The sequence below is a fragment of the Pseudorca crassidens genome, chromosome 4, assembly GCF_039906515.1.
Source record: "Pseudorca crassidens isolate mPseCra1 chromosome 4, mPseCra1.hap1, whole genome shotgun sequence".
Lineage (NCBI taxonomy): Eukaryota > Metazoa > Chordata > Mammalia > Artiodactyla > Delphinidae > Pseudorca > Pseudorca crassidens.
The window spans coordinates 128,203,946-128,222,066 of record NC_090299.1 but is presented as its reverse complement, the minus strand read 5'-3'; the positions used below and the strand labels follow the sequence as shown (position 1 = coordinate 128,222,066).

The following is an 18,121-nucleotide window of genomic DNA, read 5'->3' as shown; positions in this document are numbered from 1 at the left end:
ATCTAACACACTTTAGACTGGTAGCTGGCTGGTAGCTCAGAATGGCAGACCGCTTGAAAAGTAACGGGTCAGCTGGATGGATACAAGTTTTTACATTAAGAATCAATGGCTATTAAAATTAGTGGGTAAGGACACTGATGGCACAGTGGATAGGACTCCACGCTCCCAATGCAGGGGGCCAGGGTTTGATCCCTGATCAGGGAACTAGATCCCACATGCGTGCCACAACTAAGAGTTCGCATGCCACAACTAAGGAGCCTGCATGCCACAACTAAGGAGCCCTGGAGCCACAACTAAGGAGCCTGCCTGCCACAACTAATGAGCCCACATGCTACAACTAAGGAGCTGGCGAGCTGCAACTAAGGAGCCCGCCTGCTAAAACCGAGACCCAGTGCAACCAAATAAATAAATAAATGAATAAATGAAATGAATTAAATGAATAAATTTAATAAATGAATAAATTAAAAAAAATACTAGTGGGTGAGGGACTTCCCCGGTGGTCCAGTGGTTAGGACTCTGCACTTCCACTGCAGAGGGCACAGGTTCGATCCCTGATTGGGGAATTAAGATCCCGCATGCCACGCAGTGCAGCCAAAAAAAAAAAAAAACCAAAAAACTAGTGGGTGAAAGTTTGATTAGTTAAAGGATATTTATATAGTCTCAAAGTATCACCCCCATAAATGACTAACTTATTACAAAGGGAAAATAGCAACTTAGGGTGGAAAAACTTAATGGATACAACTTAAACTAACTGATCTAAATTCACAACAACAATATGGGATAAAGCAACACCATTTGCCTTTGTGACAAAACTTCTGTGGTATTCCTCTGCAAAATGGGTAATCTGACTCTAGTAAGAAACATGAGAAGCATTCCACAAAATAAAAGGCCTGCACTTTTCAAAACTGCGAATCTCATGAAAGACTGAGGAACTCTGGGCATATACCCAGAGAAAACCATTAATTCAAAAAGACACATGCACCCCAATGTTCACTGCAGCACTATTTACAACAGCCAGGTCATGGAAACAACCTAAATGCCCATCGATAAATGAAACGAATGGATAAAGAAGATGTGGTGCATACGTACAATGGAATATTACTCAGCTATAAAAAGGAACGAAATTGGGTCATTTGTAGAGACATGGATGGACCTAGAGGCTGTCATACAGAGTGAAGCAAGTCAGAATGAGAAAAACAAATACCGTATATTAACACATATATGTGGAATCTAGAAAAATGGTACAGATGAACCGGTTTGCAAGGGAAAAACAGAGACACAGATGTAGAGAACAAACATATGGACACCAAGGGGGTAAAGTGGGTGGGGGGGATGAATTGGGAGATTGCGATTGACATATAAACACTAATATGTGTAAAATAGATAACTAATAAGAACCTGCTGTATAAAAAAATAAAATTAAAAAAAAAAAAAGACTGAGGAACTGTTCCAGAATAAAGGAGACTAAAGAAACTAAATGCAATGTGCGGTCCTAGATTGAATTCTGGACCAGGAACAAAAAGCCTGTAAAGGATATTACTCCAACAAATGGTGAAATCTGAGTAAGATTTTTCCCTTAGATATCAGTACTGTGTCCATGTAGATGTCCTAATTTTGTTAAGTGTGTGATGAATATATAAATGAGTGTCCTTTTTCTTACAAAATACACACCAAGGTGTTTAGGGGTAAAAGAATACGATATCTGGAACTTACTCTAAAGTGTTCAGAGAGAATACTAAAGCACATGTGGCAAAACAGTAGCAATTTGTGAATCTGGGTGTAAGGTACATGTTTGGTTCTTTGTACTATTCTCTAACTTCTCTGTAAGCTTGAAATTTTTTCAAAATAAAAAGTTAAACCCTCTGAAAGGGTTAAAAAAAAAAGTGATTAAAAATCCAAACACTCTATTAAAAGTATGAATAAAGGGCTAACAAAACCCTTTCTCCTCCTACAGTTGATCCTGGATTCACCTTCTGTTTCCCTGGAAATCCCAAAAAGGTGGAATGTCAGCTGTGTTATCAGCAACACTGCTTATGATTTAAAAAATTTTTAAATGCCTCTTAATAGGTAGATGCACCTGGATTGAGAGAACTGTAAACTATAAATGCCTGATGGGAAGCCACACCACCTCTGGGCTTCCCTGAGTGTGGGATGACTTGTAACCACGTGTTCCTATTGCTGGGACTTGGAAGCTATGCCCCGGGGAGAAGTTCCTATGTGAGATGTAAGGCTCTTGAGCCAAGGCAGCTCCCACGCCCACACGCACAGGGCTATTTCCACACACCTGAGCTGTGTGGGAGGCACGAGAGCGGTGGGTGGGTCACCTACTGCCACCAAAGGAAACGGACGTGGAGGATACTGTAAGGCACTTTCATCGTTCGCCACATTTACAATCAAACGTTAAATCCCTCATTCTTACTGAACATTCCAAGTCGGTTTCCACTTGAACTTCTAGGACAGGCTACTACAGACAGCTGGACTTTGTATTATCTATCGTATGTATCTTTCATATTAAGCTTTCAGTCTTAAATATTTCTAGTCAGTAAGGATCTATTTATAAAAATACAGGACTAAATGTTTGACCAATGCGTATCTAAAAAAATAGTTGCTGCAAGTTTCTAAAATTGTACACCATGCGGTTTCCCTGAATAGATCACTGAAATCTTGACAAACTATAAAAACACCCCATTCCTCAAAACCACTTTGGCCCTTCTGCTCTTAAGTTAGTTTCAAATTCTTCATTCTGCTTTTAGTAAACTGATTATCTCAACCATTTAAAAATGTCTAAAACCAGAACAACCACTGAATTATAACAACAGGACATGGTAACGAAATGTAATACATGTCCCTTGATTAGAACCTAGACTGGGGAGAAAAAAAAAGCAATAAAGAATATTACTTTATTAGTATTACTAATAAAGTATTATTACTAATACTAATTAGTATTATTAGTATTATTATTAGTATTACTAGTATTATTAGTATTACTAAATACCATTAGGTCATTTAGGGGGTAACCAGAAATCAGGCTAAACAAGATGTCAAAAATACATCTGCTGGGGCTTCCCTGGTGGCGCAGTGGTTGAGAGTCCGCCTGCCGATGCAGGGGACACGGGTTCGTGTCCCGGTCCGGGAAGATGCCACGTGCCGCGGAGCGGCTGGGCCCGTGAGCCATGGCCGCTGAGCCTGCGCGTCCGGAGCCTGTGCTCCGCAACGGGAGAGGCCGCAGCAGTGAGAGTCCCGCGTACCGCAAACAAACAAACAAACAAAAAAAACCATCTGCTGAACCCTGTAAAGTCAGAAAAGGTGAATCAAGTACTAACAACCACGCAGAGATAAATACTACACAAAAGCAAGTATGCAAATTATTTTAAAAGGCCGTGTTCACACTATTTTAATCTAAAATCTTAACTCAAATCCTTCTTAACTCAATGTTACCGTTACTAACAAGAATGCTTCTTAGTCATAAAACAGTAATCGTCTTGCAACTCCACTTAGCTTTACTGACACTGAGTGGTTTGTTGTCACTTACACCACTGCAGCTGCCAGACTCAACGGAATCCTCTGCAAAGCCAAGTAATATCTCTGAACCATCTGTGCCTTCAGAAATAAATATATATATATATATGTTCCAACTCAAAACTCTAACCATAAATGGCAAAAATTCTGAAGAAACTCTTTGCTGTTGCCTTGTGATCCAACACAAAGTGTTTTAAAATGGGTTTAAATTAAAAAAAAAAAAAAGCTCACCAGGCTTTTAAACTTTCTCCTGTATTTTAATCTAGTATGACTGAATAAAAGTTAATAATGAACATTTTAAAACAATGTTAGCAAAGGTAACGGAATACTTAAGTTTGTGTAGTGGCTTATTTTTTTTCCTTGCGTTTTTTTGGGAGGGTTGGTATCCAGTGAGACAGATGCCCTTTATCCTTATCCTAAATACAATCTATCCTCCCAACCCCTAAGTGCATCCTCTTTGACCAGTCATGAGGCCTCCCCACTGTCAGCGGCTAAAGATAATAATAAAAGGCTTGGGTGGGAGTCGCTGCACACCTCTGGCCCCAGAAGCAAGGGAAGCTGACACCTCCAGGAGCACCTGGTAAGGGGCCTGTGCAGGAGCTTCGGCTGAAGGGCAGAGCACTGGCTCTCCACTGTTGCTCAGGAGCTGTTCTGCGGGACTGGGAGAACACTGGCTGAAACAGTGATCACGGGTGCTACTAGCATTTAGCTCCCAGAGGTGCCAAACATCCTGCAACACATAGAGGATAGTCCTACCTAAGAACTGACCCCACCACACCCCCTAAAAGACCGTCCCACCCAAACTGCCAACAGGACCCCTCCCTCTGCTGAGAAACACTGAAGGGGAACTGTAGGCAGCTTTACATGAGTTGTTTCCCACTAACATAACCAATCAGTCCATCAATGGATGGATAAGCAAAATGTGACATACACATACAATGGAAGATTATTCCACCTGAAAAAGGAAGGAAATTCAGACATATACTACAACATGGATGAACCTGAAGGACATTATGCTAAGTGAAGTAAGAGTCTCACACACATACACACACACACAAAACCAACAAATACTGCATGATTCCAGTCATATGAGGTACAGGAGTCAAACTCATAGAAGCAGAGAGTAGAATGGTGGTTGCCCGGGCCTGGGGTGGGGTGGGGGGGTGGGGGTGGGATGAAGAGTTATTGTTTAATGGGTATAAAGTTTCAGTTTTACAAGATGAAAAGAGTTCCGAGGATGGCTGGGGAAACGACTGCCCCACACTACAAAAATATTTAATACCACTGAACTATCCACTTCAAGTCGTATAAGACGAAAAATTTTATGTGCATTTTACCACAATAAAAAAAATTAGAAAAAGAATTAAATCAAAACTAAAAATAAATAAACCATTAGGTAAATTGTACACCTTTCCAAGGTGATTCTACCAAATAAGTCAAACCTCATCTGTGTCAGAAATTCGTAGGGCTGAAATGCCTTCAAAGGCATCTAACCCAGTATCCCTCATTTTATAGATGAGGGAAACTGAGGACGAGAGATATTAAATGACTTAAAAAAATTTTTACTACTTCAGGAATTCACAGACAAATCTGAGACTAGATTCAAACACACCCTTCCAGCTCCTTGTTCTATACTCTACCTAAAGTACATCTGTTTAAAATTTTAAGAGTGTATGTTTCTATTTATATATGTCAGACCTCTATATCCCCATAATTTGTGATATGTACAAGATTGTTTTAAAGACTAGAAAATGGCAGTGATTTTTACTAGTTACCTCATAAGAAAAGATAAGTGTGGTTAACAAAAGAAAATGCATATAAAACCTAAAATATAATTAACTATATAAGCAAATTTTTTTTCCTGAACAATTTGCCTTTTGCTATTGCAGTTTGGTCTGCATTTCCACCACTGCTCCTGTACTACAAAACCAGCCCTGTTCATATACCACACAATTTAAAACCTATAAATTCATTCTACTTAAACTTGGGCCCCCAAATATTCAATATTGCCATCTTTTCAGATATGAGCAGCACAACTGAAGAACCTGGAAGCTTAGCCAGATTTGCTTTCAATTTTAAATACTAGGGTCAAGTTTGTCGCCAGTAACCTAAACTGAAGGGCAAATTCCTTAGGGACAGAACTGTACTATAGAGATTTTAGGACCTAAAAGGACTAGGACTTGTTCCCAAGCAGCACTCTGCTCTCCCTATACACCATCAGATGCATACTATATGTTTCTCATCAGTTTTTCTTATAAAGATGAAATTTGATTTTTCCTTATTTATCCTTGAATGTCTTATCTGTTCTTACAGAGCTCTAATTAATTCCCTATATTATACATAGGCAGTCCAATCCCAACGCAGGCTCTCTTCACACCTGCAGGGCAGAGGATCCTTTAAAGAAAAAAAAAAAAATTCAGTAATGACATGCACAGAAAGAGAAAGACAAGAAGTCACAGGTCCTGAAAAGCAATGCTTGAGGAACACACGATGATCACGACTCATTTGTGCAGTGACACCATTAAAGAACTAAAAGAACTTACGTGAAGTCTAAGCTCAAATAAGCCAAAGGTTGTATTTTGTGTTTTACCTGGATATTGCCGCTTTTTCCATTATTTCCTGCTGAAGGAGCCCAGATGGCTCAATGACATCCAGTATAATTATACTCCACAACTTGTCTGATTTTGGCCTTTGCAACACAGCGGATTCATCTTCCACATGTCTCAACCAAAACTCAAGTGTTTCTTTAGGAAAGTGATTGGCTTCAGATATGAGGTCCAGAGTCATACGATGCTGGTCTTTCTCCACAGAACTATAAGGTTTAACCTGCCCGAGTGTGCCAGCAATTATAGGCAGAATAGAGAAGCCCTCAGACACATCTAACACATACAAAGGTTCAGGGATGCTCTGTGCAGAATTATTCTGTCCACTTTCACAGCTCATCTCGTTACTCTGACACTGGGTATCCATGGCCTGACCCCGTTTCTCCAGAGTCAGTGAAGACAACACTTTCTTCATTGCCATTTTAAAGCCTTCATGGTATGGGATGTTATTAAGCAAAGCAATTTCTGTGGATTCCAAAACACAAGTCTGCTCCACAGCATCTGGTTTACTGGTCTGAAGATTGGCCAGGGCACTACAGAGCTCAGCCTCATTTCCTAAAGGCAGCAAGTCTTTATTCTTGGTAAAACTTTTCCCAACATCCATTTCATGCTCCGAATTGAAGACACTGATACTCTGGATTCTTAGGTAACAATCCTGACAAGACACTTCCATCATCACCTGGTCCCCAGGCTTTATCCAGTAGTCTTCATAAAACAAGAAGAAAGAAAAAAAGTTGTAGTTGATGAATACGAGTGTTTATAAGTCTGAGGATCACACAAACACCTCTGTCCTCCTGTCATTTTTTAAACCATGACAGGAAGGATTGCATCTATTGATTTAAAAGAATTAAGTGAATTAATCTATTCAGTTCAAAAAAAACCCAAAAAAACAAAACTAGGAAAATCCCTCCAGCTTTACATAGGGAAAAACTGAGGTTAGAAGATCCAATTGACTTACAGCATAATAGATTCAAGAGATCATTATTGGACCTTAACTATCACTATTATAGTGCTTTTACCGTAATCACTAGGTACCATCAATGTCCCCAAATTGGAGGGTGGGGGAAGGACTTCAGGGGACTCTCAATCTTTGGTAATGAAGCCAACAATAACAAAGATAGATGAAACTCAGGGATCAGCACCAAAACTCACTTTAGCTTAAAGGGACATTCTTTTCTCTAAGAGAAATTTCCCAAAGAACAAGGCAGCATTCAGTAGCACCTTGTCAGTAATATCTCTTAACTGTAAGTACTTAGATATTCTTGCATGTTTAGGAATTTGAAAATATAAGGAAGGACTAAGTCCTACAATAAAGACTGTATCATGCTCTTATCCATGAGCTTTCACACGTGGTAAAACTTTAAAGTGTAAATGTATAATTGCAATTCCTTCTCATTAGCCATAGAGCCAGTTGGAAATACAAGTTGCTATTCTTGTGTTTACACATTTAAAATATCCTTTCCCAAAGAAGGACTTTTTAAAAAAATACCATCTAAGTTACTGAAAGAGAGTTAGAATAAACAAAATTTTAAAGTAAGTGCTCTTTATTGAGTGCCAGTCACTATGGTAGGCATTTTATACCTAGTATGTCTAATAATTCCTACAACAATCCTGCAACATAGGCAGCATCTTCTCTCTTTTTTTTTTTTTTTTTGGCCACGCCGCACAGCTTGCAAGATCTTAGTTCCCCAACCAGGGACTGAACCCAGGCCCTAGGCAGTGAAAGCGCAGAGTCCTAACCACTGGACCAACAAAGAATTCCCAGCATCATTCCCATTTTTATAATCACATAACAAAAGCTCTAAGAAATAACCAGCAAGGCCTGCCAGGAAGTCAGTAAGTAGCCAAGACCCAATTTCAAATCTACCTGACTGAAAGAAAAAGACAAATACCGTATGCTAACACATATATATGGAATTTAAGAAAAAAAAAATGTCATGAAAAACCTAGGGGTAAGACAGGAATAAAGACACAGACCTACTGGAGAACGGATTTGAGGATATGGGGAGGGGGAAGGGTGAGCTGTGACAAGGCGAGAGAGAGTCATGGACATATATACACTAACAAACGTAAGGTAGATAGCTAGTGGGAAGCAGCCACATGGCACAGGGATATCGGCTCAGTGCTTTGTGACCGCCTGGAGGGGTGGGATAGGGAGGGTGGGAGGGAGGGGGACGCAAGAGGGAAGAGATATGGGAACATATGTATATGTATAACTGATTCACTTTGTTATAAAGCAGAAACTAACACACTATTGTAAAGAAATTATACCCCAATAAAGATGTTAAAAAAAAAAAGAAATCTACCTGACTGACTCCAAAACCCATACTGGCCACAATACTATATTGATTCCATGACTTAACGACCTTGCCAAATTAGATCCCTGATTAAGAGACTACATAGAAGTAAATAGAGACTATATAGAAGTAAATATTTATTACCTTCCAGTTTTAAAAAGGTAGAATTTTTCTATGTAATACAACTGCTGTAAACTATATTGAAACCCATAAAATTGCTAGTAAAAAATTTCTATACAAAAAATATCTTTAATATAGGACATCCCTAAGTAAGTCCATGGATTCATGAACTCTAAACTGCAAAATTCTGTACTTCTATGAGTGTGCATATTTCTAGGACCTGGGGCTCCACAGATGCTATCAGATTCTGTAAGTGGTAAGAACTCCTGCACTAAAAGCAGTATTTTTCCACTGTGTTCCATAAAAAATGGACTAGCATTTCTCTTATTTACTGATAACTAGAGTAATCAGAGCTGAAGAAATGATTTAATGATAGATATTTTTGAGTGGTATGCAGCAGAGTTGTGTTTTAGTCTTTTTTTTTTAATATTGGAATATAGTTGATTAACAAAGCTGTGTTAGTTTCAGGTTTACAGCAGACAGATTCATTTATGCATATACATGTATTTAGCTCTTTTTCAAATTCTTTTCCCATTTAGGTTATTACAGAGTATTGAGCAGAGTTCCCTGTGCTATACAGTAGGTCCTTGTTGGTTATCTATTTTAAATACAGCAGTGTGTACATGTCAATTTTAGTCTCTCTTCTTAACCACATATATTAATTATTTAAAACTACTTTTAAAAAAGAAAAAGAAAATTCTGAAAGATTTAACCAATCTCCCTTGACTAGAAACTTCATATTCATAGTGAATTTTCTGACACTGACTCAAATGCTTAGAGGGTTAAAACAAAAAGTTTTAAAAAACAACAACAACAAAAATTAGACAAGATATACCTGCAAGGTCATGTACAGGGTAGACAGCCTGTTCCCAGCATGTTTCCTCACTAGGACTTGTGGATAAACTGTGTTCATCATCAAGCTGGAGTACAAACCAAACCACAATGGCATCGAGTATGCCTTCTTTAATAACAGGGATACCAATTTTATCAGGTTTTTTAGTTGCAAGACTTTTTAATTCCTGAAAAAATGTTAAAGGAATAAGAGGATTTTAGACAGTCATTATATACTTGCCCCAATATCATATCAATTCCCATTTCTGTAAGTTCTCAGTCCTGCCCAGCGCCCTTAGGGGATCGGTATCTTGGCACACCTACAATCATTTAAGGCATGCTGGATAGGAAGCTCTGATATATGGTATATGGTAGTGAGTACCATACAGTTATTACAGACAATGAGGCAGACACATATTACTGATGTAGAAAGAAGTCCATGACATAGTGTTGAATGAAGGTAGCGAGTGGCAAAGCAATAGAGATTATTTTGTTTTAAAAAAGTGTTTGGGGCTTCCCTGGTGGCACAGTGGTTGAGAGTCCGCCTGCCGATGCAGGGGACACGGGTTCGTGCCCCGGTCCGGGAAGATCCCACATGTTGCGGAGCAATTAAGTCCCTGCACCACAACTACTGAGCCTGCGCTCTAGAGCCCGCGAGCCACAACTACTGAAGCCCGTGCACCTGGAGCCCATGCTCTGCAACAAGAGAAGCCACCACAATGAGAAGCCCTCACACTGCAAGGAAGAGTAGCCCCCGCTTGCCACAAATAGAGAAAGCCCGCGCACAGCAACGAAAAGCCAACACAGCCAAAAATAAAACTAAGTAAATAAATAAATTTATATATATTAAAAAAAACAGTAATTGAACTTTCATTTTTACCTGAAGATTGTTGAAATCTACTGTCATAATTTCAAAGCACTCTGTCAAAGCCAAATATCCTCCAGGAACTCGACTCATCTTTTCGGTTGTATAAGGTTCAATTGTTTCTTCAGCATCTACAGAAGAATACGCTGGACTCTGAAATTTCACACTGGTTGGCAAACAGATCCCAGCAATGTCCTTAATACCCACCCTGGTAAGAGGGGGAATAAGAGAGGAAAAGGAGAAAGACAGGTTTGGTTTTTTGTTTTTTTAAGAATCAAGTAACACCATCTAATACTGAATCCAGCAAAAATAAATATAAAAATGCAATAAAGCTTCATAGACAAAGGTTTCTTAAACGCAGTTATAAACACAATCACTAACTATAAAGGAAAACAAATGATAAATAAGTGTACCTTAAAATTAAGAACTCTGCTCATCAAAAGATACCCAGGAAGAAAGTAAAAAGGCAAGCCACTGAGTAGGAAAAGAGATTTGTAATACATTACTCAACAAAGGGCAAATATCCAAAATATATTTTTAAATTCCCACAACAAAAGAAACACAAAAATAGGCAAAAGACTTAGACAATGTACAAAAGAACATATCCAAATGACCAATAAGCATATGAAAATTTAGTCACCAGGGAAATGAAGTTAAAGCCATACTACACAACCACCAGAATGGGGAAAGTAAGTGTTGTAAGAATAGTTTCACGCACTATTGGTAGGAATAGAAAATTAACAAGACCACTCTGGAAGACTTTCGTAGTTCCTGCTCAAGATGAACATGACTATTCTAGATTCACTCTTAATATGGGAACCTCAGAGTGTCTGACATTCGCACTTTTAGGAACACAACCAACAGAAATTCATACATACCACCAACAAAAGAATGTTCAAGAATGTTTATAGCTGTGCTATTTATTTCCAATACTCCCAAAACTGGATATAACCTAAATGTCCATCACCAGCAAAACGGAGGAATGCACTGTGGTGTATTCATACAAGGATGAACAGTAGTTGCCTACTAGTGAGGCTTTAGGATGATTTTTATTTTCTTCAAATACTCATCAGTATTTCTTAAAATGTAAATATGTTACATTTAACACTATCAAGTTATCAGATGGAGGGCCTCCTTAAAAAGTTCCAAAAAACTATGGATCAATATTTTAGCAAAATAAAAAAATTCATTAATGTTCAAGAAAAACATGTAACCAAGAAACTTCTATAACTAAAAAAATTTTTCACCTGTATCACATGTGATAAATCTCAGAATCTCAAGGGTAGAAAGATCCTAAAATTTCATCCCACCCAACCAGAAAATATTATAATGTCAATAGTTATTAAGAAGAGAAAAATGGGAGAAATAAAATTATTTTCACATTGGAAATTTTTACTTCCCTTTCTCTAAAATCAGTCTTAACTTAGTATTTTTCTCATGAATCTATCACACATCGAAAGGATACTAAGTTGTATCAAAATTAATTTTCCACTAGAAAACTGAAAGCTGATTTTAGTCCTAGAGTTCTATTTTCGAAGAAAGTTTAAAAAAAGCAAAAAGAAAATTAAGACTGGAATAAACATCATGAATTTAAAGGTCAGAAAACTACACATTCTCATCTGAATAAATGTCCACTAAATAACCTCTGGAGTACAGTCTATGCCTTAAAATTACTATTTTTTAATATTTACTATTTAAATAATCACTTACCTATGATGTCTTCTTATCTCTGCACATTCTACTGCCATCCCAAATATAACAGCACTTGCCGGTATAACTTTCCCATATTTTTCACAATTACCATTTTCACCTTTGGTCTAAAAATATAACAATAAAAATTATATTCTGTTATATTTATGTCAAAATATGTGTGTATGATGGCAAGCTATGAAAATTTATCAGAAAAGAACTCAAAAAAATAATAATTAAGATAAGCAGGACTTCCCTGGTGGCACAGTGGTTAAGAATCTGCCTGCCAACGCAGAGAACACGGGTTCAAGCCCTGGTCCAGGAAGATCCCACATGCCACAGAGCAACTAAGCCTGTGTGCCACAACTACTGAGCCTGCACTCTAGAGCCCGTGAGCCACAACTACTGAGCCTATGTGCCACAACTACTGAAGCCCGTGTGCCTAGAGCCCATGCTCCACAACAAGAGAAGCCACCACGATGAGAAGCCTGTGCACTGCAACAAAGAGTAGCCCCCACTTGCTGCCACTAGAGAAAGCCTGCGTGCAGCAATAAAGACCCAATGTAGCCAAACATAAATAAATTAAAATAAATAACTTTTTTTTTTTTTTTTTTTTTTTGCGGTACGTGGGCCTCTCACTGTTGTGGCCTCTCCCGTTGCATAGCACAGGCTCCGGACGCTCAGGCTCAGCACCATGGCTCACGGGCCTAGCCGCTTTGCGGCATGTGGGATCTTCCCCGACCGGGGCACGAACCTGTGTCCCCTGCATCGGCAGGCGGACTCTCAACCACTGCGCCACCAGGGAAGCCCAAAATAAATAACTTTTAAAAAATAAAGTACTCATCATGGGAAAGGTAGAAGTTTATTAAAATAAAAAAAAAAGATAAGCAGGTTAAGGGGTCTTTTTCCTTTAAAAAGTTTCTTTTATTTTCATTGCTATATGTATGTTTGTGTGTATACATATTTTTTTTTCTTTTTTTCCAGTACAAATAGGAAGGAAGGGAGGGAGGGAGGTGGGGAGCTAGAAATCTCTAAGTCTGCATACAACAAAAGACTATTCAGTATGACTTTAACTTAGAGGCCAAAATCACCATTACCTACTTGAAAAACAAACTGCTCTTCTTTCAACCTTTCATTAGCTATTTTAAATCCAAATCATTTTCTGTAAGTATTAAATTCTTATTAAATGTTAAAATTCTTTCATTCATAATACATATATATAAACCAAATCTACAATTTACTGGGCCACAGTAGAGGATTTCAATGCAAAATATAACTTGGCAATTATAAGAATCAGTCCTGTCCAAGCAGTAGCCTGGGTCCAACTGATACGTTAAAACCATACCATGCCAGTTATCACTATATTCCCTTTTGATAATCTGCCAAAAAATACAAGCAGTGAAGGCTGTGAGACTGAAAGTACTTCCCTTTCTCAACCCTGCTCAAGAATTCCAGAGTCAATCCCTTCATAACGTAATCTCAATTCCTAAGAATTCTGTCCTGGAGTGTTTTTTGCCTATATACACCATTTGGGCACACAAGTATACACTGCACTATGTTATTAAATGTTTTTTCACACTGATTTCTTTCCAACAGTACAGTATGCACCTCAAGAGTGGGATGTATCTCATACTGATTTGCAATTATGCTAAGGGCTCAATAAATTATCTACTGAATAATGAATTCTTAATCAGATGTAAGTGTTTTCATGCTGCTTACCTTTGGCTGCAAAAGCAAATGTTCCCATGCATGAATCAAACTCTCCACAATTCCTTCTCCAAATAAACCTGCATCGACAGTTTCTGTTACAACAAGGGACACTCTATAGAATGATTTTTTAAAAATATATGTAAGTAAAATATCATGCTATTTATATAAAAGATGTCAAAGCTGAGAGCAGAAAGGAAGCATTTATTATAGAAACAGTTCATATGTAAAATTTTCTAATACATTTTGTGTTTAATATCTACCCTGGAATCTTGAGGAAGATTCAGGCTCCTCTGTCCTCCACCGGCAGCTTCCTGGTGGGGACAGTAGTGGGAGTCCACAACCTTCACTTGACCCCCTGCCTCTCGGATTATCCTTTCATTGCCTAAATCCTAAGGAGTGGTTCATACCCATTACCTTTTTACCAGTCCCCCTCCTTAACCCTGAGTAACTGGACTTCTATCCCCAACACTCTATAAAAATACTCTCTATCATCAGTGACTCCCCGACTTAGCAAAATGAATACTCTTTCTCGGTTCTAATTTTCCTTGATCTGTAAATAACATTTAGTGCGGGTGAGGAGGCCTGCCCCTCAAAATCCTTCCTCTACCTCTGGTGTGTTTACCTCTACACACTGAGTGTCCCTCTCCTGTTACTTCTCTTGCTTTACCCACACCTGTGAGTTTTCACAAAAGCCTAATCCACAGAGCTCTGATCTTCTGTCCATTCTTTCTTTCTAGAAAAGTTCACTCAAAGACACACCAAAAAAATTTCTCCCTTCTCTGAACCTCTTTACTACTTACTGCCAGTATTGTTCATTTGTGTAATTAGAAGGTAAAGATATTTTCATGAATATTCCTTATCTTCCTATCTAGACTGTAGGTGCCTTGAGGACAGACTTTGGTATGCCCTACAGTGCCTAAGCCCAGTATTATATATATTCACAAAATTTTCAATATTTATGATTGCAAATATTTAGAACATGGAAGGTATCTCAAATCATCTATTCCAAGATCTTCAAGTCTCTAGATTTGCTCAAGGTCAAAATAAATTATTATTAATTATTATTACTGAACCGTATCTCTTAATTCAAAGCCAATAGATCCTTCTACAACACCATCTGTGACAAAAATGTAGATTGAATTAACATAACTTTGATTCATGCTCTGGACTGAATTGTGTACCACCAAAATTCACGCTGAAGCCCTAACTCCCAGCGTGACTATACTTGGAGATAGGATCCTTACGAGGTAATTAAGGTCCAGTGAGGTCATAAAGGTGAAGTCCTAATCTGATAGGGCATGTGTCCTTATAAAAGTGGAGGAGACAGCAGTGATCCCTCTCTCCTCACATGCACAGAGGACAGGCCATGTAAGGACGCACAGGAAGTCCATCTGCAAAGCTAGGAAGAGAGCGCCCATCAGAAACCAAATTTGCCAGCACCCATGATCATGGACTTCTAGCCTCCAGAGCTGTGAGAAAATAAACGTCTGTAGTTTAAGCTACCTGGTCTGGTATTTTGTTAATAGCAGTCTGAGCAGACTAAGACAATTGAGGACACTGTTTATTTCTATAAAATGGTATAATATCTGCCTCAACAATCTAACAGGACTTCTTTCATGAGAACATATGTAGAGACCATTGAAAAGCATAACTATTATGTAAATATAAATATTATCATACATATATGGCAAAAGACTTTTTAAAATCATAGTCTCAATGATGACAGGGCATAAAAAAGCCCTGTTTCAATGTAAACTGAATTTAAGTTAAGATGAAAAGATAGACTACCCAGAAGAGGTAGTAGAGCAAGTGCTACTCAGAGAAAACTCTGTATCTAAAATGATAGTTTACTGGACCAGATGATTTTTAAATCCCCTCTAGCTCTAAAATTCCATCCCCTTGTGATATGGATCAAGGTGAAATAACATACTAAAAAGCTAAGACTTATGAGATAATATTCAAAGCATTTGAAGGGCCCAAGCCAAAATACATTGACAGCTGACGCTTCCAAAGCCAAAGGCTATCCTTCATTTTAGCCAGGGATATTAACACCAAATGTGATTAAGCCCATCAAGCTTCATCTACCCACGCGTTATTTTTAAGTACAATTTTTAAATAGTTATTGACCACACAGAAGGACAACTAGAACACTGAAATTAACAAAGGTCAAGTAACTTGCTAAAGCTTAAGTTTATGTATTAAATCCCTTGCCACAAATTTTTCTTAAGATCTTTAAATCTTTTTTACCAAGAAAATGATCTTACTATGAAATCAATCTTAGGCTAAACTATCCTATATCTGCATCTTTACAATATAAGGGTTTTAGCATTTTTGTTTGGACTAGAAGCTAGAAATGTGAATATCTTAATTTTTTTTTAAAAAATAGTGGATTATAAAAACTAAAATTAGTTCATATTATAATACCTTTCAGGAATGTGTTTTGGAATTTCTATGTCAAGCGACTTCATATGTAAGAGTTTGATCCCTGCTTCCATCTCGTTTGCTGCCACTACATCACAGGCAAGTTCATACATGGTCTTGGATAACTCACAGGCATACACCAAGTGCGCTCCAGCTTTTTTAGCAAACATGCTACAAGAGGAAAAAGTGTTCCATCAGGAAAAAATAATCTACTGTAATCTTTCAAATTTTAGTGGAATTATAATGCTTAAACATGAGGTTTTCCTTTTATTTTTTAACACAACCATTATTCGTTCTGCATTTTAAGAAATGAACTAATATTCTTGTCAAGCAATAAATCACACAATAAATCATGACATTCACCTTATTAAAACACAACTGGCATGCAGGATGCTAACAGACTTTAAACAACCAGATTCAACCAGAATGTTAATGTAAAAAGTACTCTTAAAATTCATTATTTAAAATTTCAATGATGACCCCCAATTTTTCTTGGTGGTTATGTCGAGTTCTTAATTAAGTAAAAGTTATAGTGAAAAATATAATAATAATAGTTCCATGAATAATCATAACGAGATTATGAGAAATAAACTCTACTTTTAAATTCTGCTGTTAAAGTTTCCATATTTGGTACAATCCTTAATTTACATTAGTATATAGGTATACATAATTAAAACACAATTCCAACAAACCTTAGTATTCCAGTTCCTGCTCCAATGTCCAAAACGCTTCCGGAGCCCAAACGAACCGCCTTTTGGATCGCTGCGTTATAAATCATATTCCTCCTGGTGTCATTAAGCATGAGAAAGTGCCAGCGCTCCACCAACCAGTTTGCAACACGATAAAAATTCTCCTTTGCATCACTGAAATCCGGGTTTAGCTTCACTGCTTTACGAAAATACCCGGCTGCTTCATCTCTGAAGCCCATTCTAGAGTAAAACATAACAGACAAGATATTCAACTATATACTATGAATTACAGTGCCTTTGTTCGTGCCGCTTATCTGGCCTGAGAACCCCTCACCAGCACCCCAGATCCTACCCAACCCAAGCGCCATCTCCTTGGGAAGCCTTCCGTGAGGACTGCGATTCTCATTCACTTCTTTCCTTTCTGAATCGCTTTTATATTTATGCATTCCAGGACATTAACAACTGACTGACTATGAATTACTACTTTACTATGGTAGAGTAGAGGCTCTCCTAGCCATCCTCCATTTAAACAACTTTCTAGAACACCAGTGGTTTCTAAAAACCACTCCCTCTGTAAAAGATATTAACGCCTATGGCTAAGAGGTGCCTCTTCGCTGTACCTGCATACCTTTTCCCTCAGCAATTGAGTTGAATGGTCATCAAGAGTCAGTTGTAGAGCAGGAATAAAGATGCAGACATAGAGAATGGACTTGAGGACACGGGGAGGGGGAAGGGTAAGCTGGGACGAAGTGAGAGAGTAGCATCGACATATATACACTACCGAATGTAAAATAGATAGCTAGTGGGAAGCAGCAGCATAGCACAGGGAGATCAGCTCGGTGCTTTGTGACCACCTAGAGGGGTGGGATAGGGAGGGTGGGAGGGAGACGCAAGAGGGAGGGGATATGGGGACATCTGTATGCATATGGCTGATTCACTTTGATGTACAACAGAAACTAACACAGTACTGTGAAGCAATTATACTCCAATAAAGATCTATTAAAAAATAATAATAAAATAATTAAGACACAACAATGTAATGCACAGCACAGGGAATATAGTTAATTAATATTTTATATTAACTTTATGTTGAGCATATTCTATAAAAATGCAGAATCACTATGTTGTATACCCGAAAGTAATATAATATTGTAAGTCAACTATATTTCAGTAAAAAAAAGTAAATAAATAAATAAGTCTAAATTAAAAAAAAAAAAAAGTCAGTTGTATTCGCTGCCAGACCAGTTTACACCAGTCGCACTTGTTATTATTATATATTTTAATTAAATACAAAAGAAACCAAATAAATATGACTGCAAAAAGAGAGGCATTGTGTCTAAGGAAAAAAGTTAAAGGTGAGTCACCCAAAAAACTACT

General features: G+C 37.9%; 1 protein-coding gene and 1 non-coding gene across 2 annotated transcripts in view; one reads left to right on the top strand and one right to left on the bottom strand.

Moving 5' to 3' along the window:
• The window catches only part of PRMT9 (protein arginine methyltransferase 9), a 28,101-nt gene that overhangs the window by 6,086 nt on the left and 3,894 nt on the right, over positions 1-18,121 (bottom strand). Inside the window, exons 3-9 of the mRNA XM_067736727.1 lie at positions 16,748-16,984; positions 16,059-16,226; positions 13,644-13,746; positions 11,946-12,052; positions 10,251-10,443; positions 9,375-9,558; positions 6,110-6,827 (exon numbers count right to left, since the gene is read on the bottom strand). Of these exons, the coding sequence (XP_067592828.1) occupies positions 6,110-6,827; positions 9,375-9,558; positions 10,251-10,443; positions 11,946-12,052; positions 13,644-13,746; positions 16,059-16,226; positions 16,748-16,984 (1,710 nt within the window). The remainder of the gene's footprint in view (positions 1-6,109; positions 6,828-9,374; positions 9,559-10,250; positions 10,444-11,945; positions 12,053-13,643; positions 13,747-16,058; positions 16,227-16,747; positions 16,985-18,121) is intronic.
• On the top strand, positions 491-563 carry TRNAG-UCC (transfer RNA glycine (anticodon UCC)). Its single transcript has one exon. It is a non-coding gene; the product is annotated as a tRNA-Gly (tRNA).